Below are 18,792 nucleotides of genomic sequence, written 5' to 3' on the forward strand. Positions count from 1 at the left end.
GCTTTTGCCATTTTTTGGTGAGTTACTCAGTTTTCCTGGGTCTCTTCTCTGTGTACCTGTTACTAAATTTTTACTGGATTTTCTCCTGTTAATCTGCCTCATGTCAATTTAATTCTTAGACTGACCAGAGGAACTTAGAAGGGTAGAGGAAAATTTCTTCCTCCCCCACATTATTTCCAAGATCAAGCAGGAGCAAACGGTGAAGCTGTGTTATTAATCAGGATGGGATACACTGTGTTGCAGTAACAAACAACTCCAACATCTCTATATCTTAACAAAGCAAAGATTCACTTCTCCCTCAAACTACACGTTCATCGTGGCTTGGCAAAAGGACTCTTTTTCACATCATCGCTCAGGGTCCCAGGGGGAGAGGGACTCCATTATTACAAAGGTGCACCATCTGGAATAAATGAGCTCTTGTCGCTATGGTAGGCAAAGAAAGAGCTGGAGGGGGGGTCTCACTAGCAATTAAATGCTTTGGTCTGGAAGTGACATGTCACTTCTGTTTATAGAACACTGGCCAAAACTAGTCAGGTTGGCCCTGACCAATAGCCAGGGGACTCAAAGAAAGAGCTCAATATTAGTGAGTACTGATAATGCCCATCAGCTTGGCAGACTGACTTGACTCTCCCACTTCATCAAGGATGGACTCTGCAAGGTTAAATTCCCTTTATGTATTATGTTTATGGGTTTGGCTCCCTGCCCGCCATCCCTGCATTCCTTCAGCACATACTGAACAAGTACATGCCAGGGACTCTGCTGGGCGACGATGGTACTAAAATAAATTCTATATTAACAGACATGCATTACCGTATATAAAACAGATAAGCAACAAGGCCCTACTGCACAGCACAGGGAACTATATTCAATTTCTTGTAATACCATATAATGGAAAAGAATCTGGAAAGAAAAAATATATATGTATGTATATGTATAACTGAATCACTTCACTGTACAACTGAAACTAACATTGTAAATCAACTACACGTCAATAAAAATTTTTTTAAAAAAATGATACATGATCACTGCCTTCCAGGGCCCTTATTTTAAGAGGGAAGTACTAATGTCTTCTACACAAAACCCTGTGCTCAAAGCAGACAGTTGTAAATGAGGTGAGTGAGGTGCAGCTCACCTGTCCTGAGACTTCCCAGGAGGGAGAGGTGAGTCCATGATGAGACTCAGGCAAGGCTTCCTGGAAGAGGTGGCCTGTGAGCTGATTCCTACAGATAAATAAAACTTGGAAATAGAAAGGTCAAGGGTCATGGGCATTCCAGGCAGAGAAAAGAGCTTGGGCAAAAAAGCACAGGGGCAGCAAAGTGCAAGCCTGAGCTTCAAACAAGGCCGGATTCCGCTGGACTGTGTTGAAACACTGGGTGAGTGAAAGGGAGGGCTGAATGATCCGATCCTCTGGGAAAGTGAACTTGGGTAGGTCTTGGAGGACTTTGAACCTCTGAACATCACACTTGGGTGTGAAGGTGCAGACAGGAGCACATTTGCAAGGGCAAGGCTCTTACTGTGAGGAAGGAGACTCCCCGAGGAGGGAGCAGCTTTTCAGACTCTGTGAAGAGTGATAAAGAGGCTGTCGGTGTCATTCTTATCTGTCCTCTGGCTGGGGGGGGGCTTAAGGGAGGGGCTTGGGCCCCAACACAGGAGACCTATTACCTGGGACAGGATTCTGAGTCCTGTCGCGTGCCTACAGAAGGGAGTGGGTTCCCCCTAAAACCGAGTCCTCCTGCCACATTTATGATAAATCTCTCCATCCAAAATTCTACTCCCTTTCTTGTCCCACCCTCTTCCTCTTAGGATTGAGGAATAGCAAAGAGAAGAGGGGATTGAAACCGAGCAGGACTTTATGGGGCCCTTCCAGGTACAAAACACGTTCTGTGCCCCTCATTTCTTTTTTGTAGAAAAAGGCTTTAGTCTCCTAGGCCTTCCCTGAGTTCCAAAGAACAGACTTCAGCAGTTACTAAGTAGGGACATGGGTGAAGGAATACAGAAGCAAAGGAAAAGCAATCAAGAAACAACAGGTCAGTGATGAAACAGAGTCCTAGAGGGGGAGGGTAATAGTTCAATGGTAGAGTGCGTGCTTAGCATGTGCCAGGTCCTGGGTTCAACCCTCAGCACCTCCATTAAAAAAAAAAAATTTGGAAAGACAAACAGTCTTAGTTCCCTCAAGGGATGTATCTAACAATCTGACATGTATCTTGGAGTTGTTCTGCAGAAACTAAGACCCCCTCCCTGGTGGAGGATGGTGATTACATGCTGATCACAAGCAAGTAGACCCCAGACTGGTTGGAACCAGAAGATTGATGATTAAGATTCCTGAAACATCACCTTGTTACCTCGCCACCAATCAATCAAGAGAAAGTCATGTCCCCTGCATCCCTCATCCCAAATACTGCCTTTAAAATTTTTATAACTCGGCCAGCCAGTAAGATGGATCTGAGACAAACCTACATCTCCCACCTTCTTGGTCCATGCGCTCTTGATCGATAAACTTTCCTCTGCTCCAAACTCCGACATTTCGGTTTGTTTGGCCTCACTGTGTGTCGAGCACATGAACTTGGGCTCGACAGCCAGCATTGTGTGGTGCTCTAGACAGCTCACTGGCTTGTCCCGAAGTGCCTGCTGGCTCTGCGCTGGGCTCTGGGGATGCAGAGAGGAATCAAATGCAGCCCCAGCAGACACAGAGCACAGGCTGCAGCCCACTGAACACTGCGTGGCCTCACAGAGTTCACCTGGGCCTCCATGTTTGCATAAACTTGGTTCTTCTCTGTTTTTTTTTTTGTTTTTTTGTTTTCAAACTTTCTTCTGTTTGCATCTGGATCCCAACAACCATGTCCTGTTTTACCTGTGCCAGTTCAACTTACCTGGCTGTAGCCTCGAGATGCAGGGGCCTCTCATTCGCATCCAGGTCGGACGCCCCTGGGGCTACCTACGTTCTCTCGTCCCAGATTGCAGCCCCCACGGCGTCCTGCCCCTCCCTCCATGGTAGCTCTGGGCTGGGACCTCCGACCTTCTTGGAAATGGGTTGCATTTTCTCTTAAGTACTTTTTCAGCTTTTACATCCCTATCTTTGACTGTGTCCTGTGTCCCTTGTGTACAAAAAGGCTAGTGTGGCCCATCTTCAGTTTGCCTGGCTGTTAACTGGACAAGGGAAACGATAAACCCTTGTATTCTCTAGTGATTTATAGCTTTCAAAAACATTATCTGAAAACACTTGTTTGTTTTTTTTTTTTTTTCAGTGACCCTCAGACACTCCTGTGAAAAGAGCAAAGTAAAATCCTTGCAAATTCTACTAAACTCGGAGAACTTAGAATTTCTCGCCAGGATGGCCTCTGTGTGGGGGTACTGCTGCTCTGTCTGCTGTCTTAGTCTGTCTCAGTCCAAGTTCAAAAGGTGGGCAACCTGGTAACTTTGCTTTTTACCCAAACCACTGCATTTCAAATAAACTAAACCAGTCCGAACAGGTCCCTCACATTCCCAAATCCTTTGGGATTTGGATCCCCTGTCCAGTCTCCCCCTTTCCTATCCCCACAGTCAGATTCGGCACAGAATGTCCGGATGCTGTGTTTCAAAAACACGGACTTCCAGCCGTCTGTCCCTGGACTGGCATACCTGGCCTCAGGCTTCTGCGACCGTCACAAACTGGTGAACGAAATGCGTTTGCCCCGTGGCCTGGAGGTGACACAAAAACATAGCCTCTGCAGCCTTGACCCAAAAATCCACCTTTTCCTCCCATTTAGGTCATTTCACCCCAAATCTGGCAAGCTTCTGAGTGATGAGCACTGCTTGTGCATTAAACAACACAAACCACGGTACTTTTTAAAACATTTATATTTATATATATAAAAAAATTAAATATATATAATATATAGTGTGTTTGAGACTAAAAATATAGTACATAATATTTAAAAAAAAGGAAAATGAAAAAAGGCAGAATAGGAAAAGGTGTGAGGGACACACAGATACACATTGCTAAAAATCTACGATGGTCTGTCCTAACAAAAATAATATTTTTTTTTCCTCTTCTCTTAATGATCATCATGGATCCATTTGTTATCGGGGTTTGGGTGGAGAAAATTCAACTGGAGTCAGAAGTGGAGGCTGTAATTCCAAGAACGGTTGGGGTAGAAAACATGACCACAGGGCCCTGGGCCTCTTTCTGGTGTAACTGGAGGTCACTCAGCCTCTGGGTCACTATTGCTGACAAGATTGTGTCGCGAGTTTGATTGTGTTGGCAACCTGACTGCTGTCTCCCCAGAGTCAGGGGAGCAGCACCTGCAGACCCCCACAAGTGAACAGAAGAACCCACGGCCCACCAACACTTGCAAAGGCCAGTGGTGGGGCCAGCAAAAAGCCGGGACTGGGGGACAGGAGGCTGGTAGGAATGAGTGACAGCGCTATGCAAATGGAGTTATTATTATTACTGTTATCATTTCTGAGGGCGAGCTTGTACCCGGACCGCCCAGTATGGCCTGTGACTTCTGCGCAGCAATTATGTCTCCAGGGACAGGGCCTGGAGCTCCCTCACAGTGATGCAGGAAAGTGGGATTCTGCCCTCTCCCTGTCCCCTATCTCCCAAATTCTGAGATCTGCCCCGAGCCACACACATCTTCCCAGCCCCTCCACCAGCCCAGAGTTGTGATGTCAGGACCAAGCTGAGAAAAGTGAGGCCAATGCCTTTCAGGAGGCTGGCCTCCAGGAAAGGAGACAGACTGTCGGGGGAGGGTAAAGGGGGAGGCAAGGAGAAGGGATATTTCTGTGTTAAGTTGATCACCTCTTCACAAAAATAAATGCCTTTCCAATTACATCCCTCGGTCTGTGCACATCAGTGTTCTAGTATCACCTCCTCACTGGTCCCACCAGGGTCGGAAATTTCATTAATGCCTTTCAGGTGAGTCCCTCCACATGCAGAAGGGCCTGCAGGGGCACAGAGCGGTGACCTGGCTCAGGACACACACTAAACCGGCAGAGAAGCCAGGGTCCCCGAGGCCGGGCTTGCCTTGGGCGTGCAGCAGTGGGCACTGAACCGCCTTCCCAGCAGAGGGAGGCCAAGAATGAGCCAGTTAAATCCAACTGGGGTCTTGGTTTTAACGGGGTTTTCTCCAAACCCAAGTGGCCCAACATTGCCAGGGACATGGCTCAAGTACTCTGAGTGACCATCTGATCCCACTGGAAGGAGCCCAGGACGTGGGGCTCCTAATAGAGTGCTGCTCAGTTAATGAGGGAATGAGGGCAAAACAGACCCCAGGGCAGAAGAGGCCACCCTCAACATGATGAGGAAAGTGGCACCTGCTGTGACAAGGAGAGGGCACAGTGCCTGGACCAGGGGGGATCAGACTAACCTCTTTCATCCCGAGTGGGACATTGGCGAGTGCACAGCCCTGCTCCCACCCTGGCCGCTTTCCTTTCTTACTGTTTTCCATTTTCTTTCACGTAAACTTTGTACCTAGACTTGGGGGGATCTGGGATTTAGGAGGTAGATTGGGCCCTGCACAAGGAGACTGTGGGTCACCTAGGATCACAAGAAGCTCTTCAAGATCCAGAACTTGTGTCAAAAACTGCGGCACCCCCTCTCGCTCTACCAGCTGCCCTTTGACCTGCTCCCGCACACAGGGGTCAGCTGCACTCACGCCTCACCCTCTGGTTTGATACCTCAGTCTGCAGGCTCCGCCTTGCTCAGGATAAGTGGGGCTGGCTGTCCTTGGGCCATGGGAATGCACCTCTTCCCAGAGAAGGTTGCCTGAAACCTGGGTGCACAGTGGAGGGGACTCCCTAAGTCCTGCCCTGGCCAGACACGCCTCTGCGACACTGCCGGTATTCAGCGTGGGGAGCAGCACAGTGGCCAAAGGGTCACCTCACATCAATTTCACTGAAGTGTAGGATGTGCTTTTAGATGCTGTTTGGGAGCAAGGGGTTCCCGGTGCAAATTCATTCACAACCCTTCTGAACAGGAGGATGAAGCCCATGGTGACAGCTTCTTTCAAGAGAGGAGGACCTTTCAACTCCCCCATCCCTCCACCTGCCCAGTCACTGTTTCCAAATCCTTGCCAGGGATGGGAGGCCCCTCCACCTCACAAAGAGCACAGCAAGAGAAGAATGACTAGGTCTGTGCGACCTTAAAGACCAGAACACGAGCCGCAGTGAATGTAAGAAGCTAGGCCAAGGTCCCTCAGTAAACAGCAGCCTCAGGACCGCGTCCCACGTCTCCTGAACCCTGGCCCCTCCCACAGAACCCCGAATGTCAAAGGTAGTCAGGATCACCAAAGTGACCACAAGTACTGAGACACCATCTTGGAGGACTCCAGCCTTAGACAACAAAGCTCAAAGCTCAAGGGCATCTTCTACTCCCCAGGAAAGCAATTCCATTGGCCTCAGGTCGGTCCCAATTCAGTCTGATCGGACCACAGTGCAAGTTGCAGAGGGCAGAGACAGCCTTGATTGCCTTGCACGGTGCTAGCTCGATACCCAGGAGGCCCCAGGTCATGTGCTAAGGAACAGAGAACAGGGAAGTAGCTCTGTGTCAGGCTTCTGAACTCAAAGGTCCCTGCAGGGTCAGCCGAGTTACCTAGTGACTTCAGGGCTTCCTCCTCTCCATCATTTCAACAGAACGGACCCAGAACTAAAACTAAAGGAGGAAAAAAGAGAATGTGGCCAAACCCCGTACAGAAATGTCTTTTTTGGGGGTTTACTCCCGTTTTAAAAAGCCACCATCTTTAGACTCTAACCGTTTATATTACCTATGTCTTCTGTGAAAATCATCAAAATACGCATGAATTTGCACAGGAACCTGCATCCTTAACAGAGCTTGTTACTGAGTTCACATAAAAAGACTCCACAGGGAGGAGTCAGCTTCCAGGGGAAGGGGTGGAATAAAACCAGGAGCCTCTACCGTGCTTCTGGCCGGGCAGGTCCACAGGACTTACCCCGCTGAAATGGAGGAGGGTGCAGTGGCAGCCCGAGAGGCTCCAAGCCGAGTAACTGCCTTCCTGTGCTGGCGGGTCCTTACCAGTAAGGGGATGGCGAGGAATGTCACCCCACAGACCCATCCGCGAAGGTGGTGATGGCCCGTGGCTGATGAGCGCGTAACGCATTAAAGTGAACATGCTAATGAACGGTGACCACGAGAAAGGGCAAAGCGCACTCTGGGAACTGCAACGGAGGACTGGTCCCGTTAGAACCCAGCGAGGGGAACAGCAGACTCCAGACCCTGCTTCTTGGGAAGGGGAGGCTGGGGCAGGGCGACAAGTTCTTTGGAGCGCCGGTTCTCTTTGGTCAGAAGGTGGCGGCTGGGAATGCGGAATGCGCGTGCGGGTATGCGTGCACGGTGTGTACGGGGGTGGGGGGCATGGGGGCAGCATGTGGGCGGCTGCCTGCAGTGCCCTTCCGAGTGACCCTACCTGGCCAGCCCTTCCTCTCACCAGACCCCCTTCCTCTCCAAGCCCCCTCACCCATGTCCCCTAAATTCTGCAACACTTGACACTGACTTTGGGCTCATAATACCAGCCCCCCACATAGCCACCCAAACAGGGCCGGTCCACCAACGCTGGACACTGAAGGCACTGAAAGTGGAAGAAGGAATCTGATTGGTTCAAGACAAAAAAACAAAAAACAACAACAAAAAAAAAACACTTAACAAACCCAAACCTGTCCAAAGAGAACATCTCCCATGCCCCCTGGAAGGTGGACTCTCTAACCAGCTGGTTCCCCCTAGGGTAGGTCAGCAGAGCCTGACAGCCAGGTCCCCTCCTTGTCCTAGCAGAACCTACTGGGTGACAGGTCTCACCACCTGAATGTTTAAAAATGGATTCAAAGTGCTTCGAAATTGAAAGAGTAATGGAAGGTGCCTGGTGGAGACAGACACCCCTTTCCTTTCCACTGGGACTTGTATTTGGGTGGGGGGACTCCCTACAGCTTCTTTTTTCCAAATGAGGTTTTCATTGTGTTTTTTTTTTTTTTTTTTTTTTTGTCTTTGAAAAATAGCCTATAGTACCCCCACCCTCACCCTACCACTCCCCCAGGCAGGCTCAAGAGTTAAAGCCAGGAGGTGGGGCAGAATGGGGAGAGCAGGGGGCTTGGATGGGCTCCTTCTAGCATGTGTTCTGGAAACTTCTATGTAGCACACAGCTGTCTTGCTGGGGAATCAGGACATGGTTCCTGATCTTTCTTTCTCCACCACAACCCCTGGTTTCTCTGGCTGGCCCAGCACGGAAGAGAAGGAAAGAGGGCAGCGCTACGGGAGATACCTGGAACCCCTCGGCAGGCGGACAGACAGGTGTCCGCAGTGGGCAGCCAGGATGATTGGCATCTGAATGAGGGCTGGATCTGAACTCGGTGCCAGGGCTAAAGTAAATCCAAGGTCCTTCTGCAACCCGAGGAGGGAGAGATGCACCGAAGGTATGAGTGCAGATGACAGAGGGACCGGCCAGTCTATCCCAATTCCATCTACCTGTGCCAGAGCCACTCACCCCCCACACTTCATGTCTCCTGGGTCAAAGCCTGCTCATCCCCACAGGATCCCCGTCCACTTACGGGAGACTAGAGGGGTGAGATAGAAAGGGAATGCTAAAAAGTGCCCCCTCTGCTCTCCGCAACCTTCACTTTCCCCGTGCCTAGGCTGGGGCCAGGCAAGAGTGCAGGTCAGAAGAGACACATCCTCCCGAAGAAGAGGGAAAGGCAGGCCCAGGAGGCTGGGGCATGCACAGAGCACCATCCTCGGGACGGGGTGTTTCCGGGAGACCTGCTCCCCGCCTGCCACGGTGGGAGGAGGAAGGCTGGTCCAGGACGGGAGCAACAACGAGCAACGCCCCTGAATATCAGGGAACAGCTGTGAGAGCCTTCTCCTCTGCCCCGCAGAGATGCCCCGGCCAGGCTCGGGCCCTACACGTGAGTCTGCATGCGCTGCTGGAACCTCTGGCCGTAGTCCGAGTGCTGGGAGGTGTAGGAGAACCGCGTGGCTGTGGCGTACTTGCCAATGGGGTCATACGCCTCGTACGGGGTCCGCTCCAGGCCGGAGGGCGGGGCCTGGGGGTAGCCCAGCCGGTAGGTGGGGTACCCTGCTGCCCCGGGGAAGGGATGGGAATTGAACTTCTCATAGTTTTCGTAGGACAGCTGGCTAGTCGTGTCGGTGCCAGCGGGGGCAGCGGGCCCAGGGGCTGTGGGCTCAGGGCCGTAGTCGGAGGCCGGCGCCCGGCTGTAGGTGTTGAGCTGGGCGTAGCCGCTGGAGTGGGAGAGGCGGGAAGACGGGCGGCCGTCGAAGCGCGCGGGGCCCGGGGCCCGATAGTCCGCATAGAGCACTGCCCTGGAAGACGGGCGGTCCTCGTGGGCACGCACGTTGTAGTAGCCATTGGTGGGGTCCTGGGGGGCAACGAGAGAAGAGCATGGAGGGGGGAGGTCCCTCTTGGGGGAGGGGTGTCAGGTCTGGTCACGCGCTCTGGGCCTCGTTCTCTGGCTCTGCCCTGCGTTCTCAGCCAATAGCTCTCCAGCTCTCTTCCCTCAGTAAGCCTCCTGACCGCTCCTCCCCAAACCCGCCCTCATCCCACCCCCTGCGCAGGCCCACAGAGTCCCCCCACCCCACCCCCGGCACTCGTGCGCCGGCCCCTCCCCCTTTCCCACCTTCATCTCATACTCCTCCCGGGTGTCGATGGTGTCACAGCGCAGGTCCTGCTTCAGGTCCACATCATCCTTGAAGGACTGCAGAGCAGCAGGAGTTGGGCGTCAGGAGATGGACGCCCTGTTCTTGTCCCCTGCTGCCCACCCCATCCCCACGCCCACAGGCCACCTGCTAAGGGGAAGGATCTGGGGTCACAGGCAGACTTGAATTCTGTGTCCTATCCCAGCAGCGCAGAGGCTCTGGGATGTGGCAGGAAGAGGCCAGAGTCCTGGGTTCTAGCACTGATTTTGTCCCTAACATGCAATGCTTGGGTATGTCACTGCTCCTCTATGAGGCTGTTTCCTCATCCAAGGAGTGAAGCAATTGAGCCAGAAAACTTATAGGGGTTTCCAACTCTGACACTCTATGGTGGGAGGATGGGGCCCCGGAAGCCCGTGGAGGCCCCACCTGCCTGTCCTCTGCTGAAGGGAAATTAGCCTGGGGAGCGTGTGCACGTGTATGTGTTTGTGTGCGCATGCGGGCGCCAGCGTGTAGTGTGTGTGCACGTGTACGTGTGTGTGGCAGGACCAAGGTATGCCAGGTGGGGCTGGTCCCAAGAGTGTGAAGAAGGGTGTGGGCCAAGGAGAAGAGGGCCTCACCGAGTAGATGGCTTTCATGACGCGGGTCGCTGTGGAAACACTGGCAGTGTCAGTCCTCCCGGTCGGAGTGCATGGTGAGAGGCTCACGGTTCACTGTTTCCACCTTGATGTCCAGCTTCCTCAGGGTCACGTCTTTGCGACCTGGGACAAGGAGGAGCAGCCTGGACGCTTTCTCCCAGCCTTTGCAGCGGCTGCTCCCGGACCCACCTGGGCTGGGGAGTGCGGCAGCCAACCCCTCTCGGCCCTCCCAGGCACTGCTGGTTGGGGACCCCCGGGAGAGCTGCAGCTCGCATAGGGCCCACACTCACTGCCTTTGCGGCGCCGGTAGAGGAAGAACACCAAGGCGATGAAGAAGAAGATGAGCAGGATGCCTGCGCCAATGGTGGCCCCGGCGATGATGCCCACGGGTAACACTTCTGCAGATGAGGGAAGGAAAGGGGCAGGGCTAAGGATGGAGTCACACCGGGGATCTGAGCTCAGTGCCAAGCCCCACGCACCGCTGGATTGTGCACAGGGTAGGGTGGGTTTCTGCTGAGTTGTGTTCAGTTTAAGTAGAGGGGGTATTTGAGAGGAAATCTGCATTGTGTTTGGGTTTAGACATGAGCTTCAGCTTGATCACAGTCGGGATCAGCTTGACCCTGGCCTCGGTGGTCCGTCTGTCCCTTGCAGCCCACCTGCCTGTGAAGCTCGTCTCTCCTTCCTGGCTGGGCTCCTCAGAGGTCAACTGTCTCCGAATTCTCCCACCTGCCACCTGTGTTCCGACCTCTTTCGCCACCTTCCCCACCTGCACGTTGTGACCACTGTAGCTGCACCTACCCTCCCAGGGCTCAGTTGGTTCCCCCTGCTCCCCAGGAATCCTGCCGCCAGCTCTCTCTCCCTTCCTGGCTGTCCTGGACGGATCAGATCTGTGTCAGGCTCTTCCCCTCCAGAAAGCCTTCCCTGCAAAGTCCCGCCTTACTCCATCTGCTCTTCCCTGCCACCTCCTTGTTCTCACTGGTGCCCTCAGCTAAGACAGAACTGACGGGGTCCCCAGTTATTTTCCTCCTTCTCCCATGTCAAACGGCTAGTTCTTTTTTTTTTTTAAAGGCTCTTTCTTGGGAGCTTCCAGAAAAAGTCAAAGGCACGCCTCTTTCTTCAGGCTAGAAGTGCCTTAAGCAAGGGAATATGTCTCTTATCAGATGAAGGATTAGTGAAGAGGCTGGGGAAGCAAAACTTACTGGGCGCCTATTATATGCCAGATACTCTAAGGATATTCTCTCATTTAATCCTCACACGAATCCAGTGAGGTAGGCAGAGTTGCTGTTTCACAGATCATTTGGTTTTTCTCCATCTGAAGTCATTTGCTACTGCTCTGTAAGTCCTTCACTAAACTGAAAGTTCCTGGAGGGCGGGGACATTCACATCTGCTCCAGCAGCCCCCAGCGCAGGGCCTGGCACATAGCAGATTCTCCACAAATGTTTAAAAAAGCAAGTGGGTTTCCCCAGCTGAGCACCAAAGCTAGGCCCTGGCGGGCAGGATCAAGAGAGTGTTGTCTCTGAGCTGTGCTCCCGGAGAGAAGAGGGAGCGGGGTGCCCAGCCTGCCCCACGCCCTGGCTGCACAGCCAGCGCTGCCGTCACCTCGCTCTTCCAGCTGAATGATGGCCGTGCCCGGCCCGAAGCTGTTCCAGGCAGTGCAGTTGTAGTGGGTCTGGAAGTCGGCCTCCATGACGTTGTTGATGGTGAGCGTGGACAGGACCCCGCTGCCCGAGTTGGTCCTCTCCACCGTGTAGCGTTCCAGGGTCCCCACCTCCAGGAAGTTCTCCTTCCATGCCCATGCCTGGGGTGGGTGGGGAGGGCGGGACAGGGTGAGGAAAGGCAGGTGGACGAAACTCCTGGCCCACCCTCGGGGCATCCTCGCATCCTCACCCGTGTGCCCTGACGCCCAGCCCCATGCTCGCCCTGCAGCAGGCCCCTGTCACAGCTGCTGCCCCAGTCCTGGCACCGAGCCTCCAGTCTAGAAACAGAGGCTCCCAAACATGCCTGAGACGTGTGCCAGATACACCCAGGGACACTTAAACATGCAGATTCTGGCGGGGGGGGGGGGGCTTATCTCCTAAATATGACCCTCCAGGGGGCTGGCCCAGGAATCTCTTTTCCTGTCACAATGCCAGCTGATCCAAGGAACCAACATGTGGGAACCCCTAATGTGGCAAAACAGGTCCTGGATAGAGAGCCAGGATCTAAGCCTGGTTCTCCCCCTGAGCCGTACGGCCTCCCCTCCCCTCCCTGGGCCCCAGCTTCCTCATCTGTGGAAGGAGAGGACGAGGCTGGAGGCAGACGGCTTCCCTCCAGCGCCGACAGTCTGAGAGTCTAACCAAACATAACTCAACTGTTTCACCTTACTTTGAACCACCCCGCAGCCGGCCCTGCCAGAACACGCCCGCTAGCTCTGGCCACCCACCCACAGACCCTGATAAGGAGTGGGAGTTATCACAGGAGAGGGGTCTCTCCCAGGCTCCTCCATCCTCTACCCCCACGCTGGGGCATCGCCCCCTTGGTGTCCCCTCCCTCAGAGTGGAGACTGAGGGAGGGGGAGTCGCTGAGAACTGGCTCCTTTCCAGGGATCAGGCCTCCCAGCTCTGCAAGGAGAGCCCCCGGGGAGCCAAGCCGCCTGCTGCCCAGGCGGCCGTGGTAATGAAGTGTCCCTGGGCAGCCCTGGAGTTAGCCAAATGGTCATTAAATGTGATGAGGGGTTTGCCGGTTAATGGTCACGGAAGGAATTAATGGCTCATGGTGTGGGGGACGGGGGAGGGGGGAGTGGTGCAGGAGCTGGTGGGAGGAGGAAGGCAGAAGGGAGAGAGTGGACGACGGGTGGGACAGATCCGAGGCACCAGGGTGGAGGGGCAGAGGGCAGCGTGCAGAAGAGGGGGCAAGGAAGAGACGGGGAAGCTGAGGAAAGGGGAGGAGACGAGCGAGAAGAAAGAGTAAGCGTGAAGGCCCAGGGGAACCACCAACGCACCCAGCCAGGGCTCCGCCAGACCTTTCACACCTGTGGTCACTATCACTTCTCACAGTGGCCCTGTTCCACAGGGATCACTGCCCCCATTCTGTGGATGAGGAAACTGAGGTTCCAAACACTGCGTACTTGGCTCAAGTTCATGCAAGTAAGAGAGGAGGTAGCATTTGAGCAGGGAGAGGGCCAGAGGGACAGCAAGTCAGCAGATGAGAAGCACAGGAAAGGCCAGGGGAAACGGGAGGAGCAAAGGCAGAGAAAGTGGGGAATGGGGGGGAGAGGCTGAGCTGAGCAGAGAAGCAGGCTGCTGGCCCCCGGCCAGTCCCCGGACTCACAATGCGGTCTGGGGGGGGTGTGCTCCCGATGAAACACTCCACTTTGCCGCCGTCACCCCTGACGGCGTACTGCACGGCCTCGCTGGAGATAATGGGGGGCCCTGCAAGCAAGGGGATGTCGTCAGGGCCAGCTGGAACCTGCAGCGCCTACCCCACCCCACCCCCAGACCCCTGCCCCCCTCGGGCCACTCACCGTTCACATAAAGTGGCACCTCCCGCTCAGCCACTCCGATCCGAGGCACGATGGCCCGGCAGGTGTAGGTGCCGGCATCTGCCTGGGTCACCGACTTCAGCAGCAGCTGGTTGCTGTTACTCAGGACCTGGGCAGAGAGAGCAGCCTCGGGTGGGGAGCCAGGAGGCCTGGGCCCCTAGGTCCGGGTGGGCCCCCGCATTGGAGGCATTGGAAAGAAAGCAGGAAGGGCCACAAGTGAATGCCCAGAAGGGAAATGGGGTCCCGAGTCTATCTGGTCCGTCCCCTGACTGAACTGCTTCGCATTCAAACACATCATCTCTGTACGAGTGGGCAGAGATAGGGGAGGCTCAAGAGGGCAGGTGAGGCTGTGATCGTTGCACAGAGGATGCAGCCTTTTCTGGTGATCTGTTCAAGTGCTTTTCTGGCCAAATGAGGTAGGAAGTTTGGCTCGGAAATCCCTCTTTCTGCAATTTTTAGCCCAAACTGTCCAATGTAGGTCACTATAGAGCTGCAGAATTCAGCCTTCTCCTCTCTACTGAATCATCCCAGCTTCCCCAGCCTTGTGTGCAACATTCATTTACCAGATCTCTTGCTACTGCCATAGCTCCACTCAGGCCCCCTCTCGTCCTCCCACCCACAGGTCACCGTGTCCCTCCCACTGCCACTGAACTGGCCAGCTGTCTGCGAGGAGGGTGGGGCTGACTGCAAGCACTGTCCTCCTCCAAACCCCAAGATCCTGGAAATGTCCCAGGTTGAACTTGCACAATAATGCTGCTCGCCTTTGCCCCCTCCCCACCCCCGCCTGAGGCTGGGCTCCCTCCTCCCAGCGATCAGGAGAGGCAGCAAGCATCTTACCATGTTTGAGTCCTTTTTCGTCCAGGTGAGGGTGAGGGGGGGATTCCCAACCCAGACACAGGTGAGGGTCACATCAGAGCCAATGTCTGTGGTTGTGGGTTTGGGGTCAACCACAATCCGGGGGGCAACTGAGGTAGAATGAAACAGCTCTTTAGGGTCTCAGTCTCATTGGGCCTCAATGCCAATCTTTCTCCTCCTCCTTCTCTGGCCTGTCACCTCCCCACATCCACTCCCCCGTCTCCTCAGCCTCACAGGGCCTCCCCCACTCCCGGGGCCCTTTAAACACCCCCGTCCCCATCTCAATTTCTCCTCCTGCAGCTACTCACAGTGGACATTGACCAGCGTGCTAACGTTGGTGCTCCCCACTTTGTTGTGGACCTCACAGGACACAGGCTCCGTGAAGAAGGAGTAATCAACGTTGGTCTCATAGCGACTCTCGTGGGCATCCTCAATCAAGAAGCCGCCCTTGGCCCACCTGGGGGAGGAGGCAACCCCAAGCAGGGTCAGGCCTTGGGGGGTGCCTCCCCACATCTAGTGGCCTGCCCTGCCCAGCAGCCCCCACTCCTGGTCCCCCTCTCCCACCTGTAGCCCAGGATTTCGGGGTTGGCTGTGGCCTGGCATGTGAAGACGACACGCTCGCCCTCCTGCACTGTCTGTGGCTCAATGGACAGGGTCACCGTAGGAGGGTCTGCAAAGTGGAGGACAGGAAGTCAGGGTCTCTTCTGTCCCTCGGGTTTCTTTTTCTCTCCCTAGCACATACACTGAGACCTCACCCCTGCGTGAGGACCTGGGAATTTAAGTTTGCAGTGTACCTGTTCCAATTAATAAGCCATCTTCTTCACCTTTATTCCAGGAGCCTCTAGGCTAGGGTGATGACCAAGGATGATACAGAAGACAAATTAGCCAGTGGATGTAATGACCAACTGTGGCCACTAGGCGTCAGTGTGGGCTTGCTAGGCTCACTAAAAGGGCTGGGGGTGGGGCATCTCTCCAATGGCTGCCCACCCTCCCCCCACCCACCGCCCGGCAGTGGGAATTTATTGAGCACTTACCAAGTAGCATACTCCATGCTATATGCTCTTCCACTATATCTCACTTAATGCTCACAACCCTGAGAAGCAGGTACAGGTCCACAATCCCTTATCTGAAACCCTTGCAACTAGATGTGCTTCAGAATTTGTAATTTTTCAAATGTTAGAAAGGAAATGGCTTGGGGGGAGGGTACAGCTCAGTGGTAGAGCATGTGCTTAGCATGCACGAGGTCCTGGGTTCAATCTTCAGTGCCTCCATTAACAAAAAAATAAAGAAAGGTAATGGTGTGCATAGACCGTTTACTCTGCCAGACCCCCAGCAGAGTCTGGGCAGCATCCCGTAGTCACACGCATCAATACATCTGCAGTGAAATGTATGGCTATTCAGACTAAGTGGGTTAAATAAAAGATTCTGAAAAGCCCAAGTTCAGGTTTTGCCACCAAATCACTTTGGGTTTGGAATTTCCAATAAGGGACTGTAGACCTGCATTTTATTTTCTGCACATATTCAGAATTAGAAACTGAGGCTCAGGGGGATTAAAGCCCTGCCCAAAGTCACCTGCTGGTTTAAACCCAGGAACTGCCCAGCTCACAGCTGATGCCTCTTCCACCAGCCCTCAGGGCACCCGGTTCAAACCAGAACATCCCAGAGGAGGGAGAAATGCAGCATCCGTCCTGGGGCCCCAGGGGACTCTCCTGTGCTTCTCAAAAGGTGCCCACCTCCCCCGCTCCTCCCCAGGACCCTGCTCACGGTGCACGTCGAGCTCGATGGACGTCTCCTTGCCACTTGGGATGGCCTCGTTCATGCTGCGGCAGGTGAAGACGCGCCCAATGTCCAGGTCTGTGGGGTTAATGAGCAGCTGGCTGACGGTGGTCTCCCTCTTCCCGTCCTTCAGCAGCTCCTGGGTGGGGAGGGGCCAGGCACGGTCAAGCTCCTCTGCTCTCGGGGACACCCAGTTGGAGCCGGGCTTGCTGGAGGGGGCTTTAAACCTGAAGCTCAGCCCCTCCCCCAGCCCCTGCCTCCTCCCCAGGTTGGGTTCAGTTTGGTTTTCAATTAATGCACTATATTTTTAAGAGAAATTTTAAATTGACAGAAAAATTGAATAGAAAATATAGTGAGTTCCCATATAGCCACCTCCCTTACCCCACGGTTTCCCTAATTATTAATTAATATGATGCATGAGTGTAATACAGGTGTTACAACTCATGTACCATACTGATACGTTACTACTCACTAAACTCCGCATTTACGTTAGAGTTCACTCTCTGTGTTGTACAGTTTTCCCTATGGCTTTGAGCCTCATTCCTGGAATTCTCTGAGTCCAGCCCGAGTCCCTCCTCTTCTGGCAAGTCTGCTTTTGCTCTCAGGACTCTCTCCCAGCCTGAACTTGTGCCCCTCGCAGCCAGTCTGTCCTGCACAGCGACCTGTGCACATCTGGCCTTGTCTCTTAGGCACCGTGTGTGCTTCAGTGCTGGGTCTCTCCTGCTAGACTGTAAACTCCTTGAGGGCACGGAAGGGACTCACTGGCTCAGTGAGATCCAACCTGAGGTCCCTGGGGATGGTCACAGGGACCCTTGGGCTGGTTTCTGTACTGCACGCTGCCTAAGGGAAGCCAGACTATCAGGCAAAGTAGAGCCTCACGATTTGACAGCCACACACGCATCCTTGCTGGATCTGATGCGGTACTGGAACAGTACCAGCCTGGTGCTGGAACACCAGCCCCCTCGGCCTGCTTCGAAGCCCCATCGCCTTTAATTAATTTAAAAAAGAGGGTGGATGACAAATGACCATTAACAAATCAGCTTGTTTGGTTGCCAAAATATTTCAAAACGTGTAGCCCTAGAGGAGAAAAATAACACAGTTCTTGGTGGTGAAAAGGTTAAGCACCACCGAGGCCAAATTCTCGTTTGTCGAATGGTGACACTAAGGCCAGCGAGGCGTGAATGGTCCAAGGTCATGCAGAGCTACTGTAGGTACTCCCTGGGGCCACACTCCAAGGCACCCAGGTGAGCCGTCTCTCCCCTCAATGAGCAGGGTCTCCTGCAGCACCCAGCAAAGTGCTGGGTGCACGTGTATTTGTCCGCTGTGGGCAGGGGCAGGAGGAACTCCAAACAGGTGATCTGAATTCTAATTCCAGCTCTGCAGTCAACTTTGCCGTGTGGTCCTGGGCAAGTGACCTGATGTCTTTCTCAGCTAGAGGTTCCTCATCTTTATGATGTACACATGATCCCTGCCTCACCGACCTCTCAGTCGTGCCAACTGGGATCATGTACCAACTAGGGGCTGGGGGAAGAAGGTCGAGGGGCTCAGCAGAGAGAGACCACGTTCTGACCTGGGTAGAAACCAGCTGTGCTGCAGGTCAGCTGTGTGACCTCGGGCAAGTCACTCAACCTCTCTGAACATTGGTTTACTCTTGGTGAGTTGGAAATAAGCTCATTTATGAAGCTCCCATAAGGATTAAGAGAGACTGTCCATAACGGGCTTAGCATGCACAGTGCCTGGTACAGAGTAGGTGCTTAATCAGTGTAGTTCTTGTCACTATTATTCTTAGTCTCTGCCAAGTACTGAAGGGCACTGTGAACCTGGGAATTCACTTCTCCTCTCTGAACCTCAATTTTCTCAACTGTTTATTGGGAGGATTGGACCTGATGACCTCTAGGGCCTCCTTTCCCATCAGTGACCCCTGAGTCCATCCATAGGGGAAAGGAAAGGTGACCTGAGATGAGGCCCAGGAGGGGCTGGGGGAGCAGGCAGGGTCTCACCGTGCTGGCTACAGCCCCCTCCTGCTGTGTCCCGTCCCGGAACCAGATGATGGTGGCAGCAGGCTTGGCGTTGAAGGCGCGGCACGTGAGGTTGTGGGGTGTGCCCGCCTGCAGCAGAATCACAGGACCGCCATCAATCCTGGTGTCCTCCGGGGGGACTGTGGGGGAGAGCAAAGTCAGTCCAGGGTGCAGCCAACACTGTCCTGATGACCAAAACCCCTGCCCCTGGAGGGATCCCTCCGACTGCATGTCCACCGCTTGGCGGGGCAGTGCCATCCTCACCCCCTAACTTATGATCACCGTATCTGTCGCTCCTGTGGCCTGAGGGGCCTGGCACAGAAAGGTGGCTAGCTCCTCAGAGCTTCTTA

At 54.0% G+C, this 18,792-nt stretch overlaps 1 protein-coding gene across 1 annotated transcript in view; it reads right to left on the bottom strand.

The window, feature by feature from the left end:
• Positions 1–3,822: 3,822 nt before the first annotated feature.
• The window catches only part of KIRREL1 (kirre like nephrin family adhesion molecule 1), a 97,917-nt gene continuing 82,947 nt past the window's right edge, over positions 3,823–18,792 (bottom strand). The window contains 13 exon segments of the mRNA XM_032463962.1: positions 3,823–9,360; positions 9,619–9,696; positions 10,255–10,305; positions 10,307–10,395; positions 10,563–10,670; positions 11,873–12,071; positions 13,583–13,683; positions 13,776–13,902; positions 14,631–14,758; positions 14,957–15,105; positions 15,213–15,318; positions 16,413–16,563; positions 18,425–18,582. Coding sequence (XP_032319853.1) covers positions 8,884–9,360; positions 9,619–9,696; positions 10,255–10,305; positions 10,307–10,395; positions 10,563–10,670; positions 11,873–12,071; positions 13,583–13,683; positions 13,776–13,902; positions 14,631–14,758; positions 14,957–15,105; positions 15,213–15,318; positions 16,413–16,563; positions 18,425–18,582 — 1,922 coding nt within the window. The 3' untranslated portion in view covers positions 3,823–8,883.

This window comes from Camelus ferus, chromosome 21 (genome assembly GCF_009834535.1).
Source record: "Camelus ferus isolate YT-003-E chromosome 21, BCGSAC_Cfer_1.0, whole genome shotgun sequence".
NCBI lineage: Eukaryota > Metazoa > Chordata > Mammalia > Artiodactyla > Camelidae > Camelus > Camelus ferus.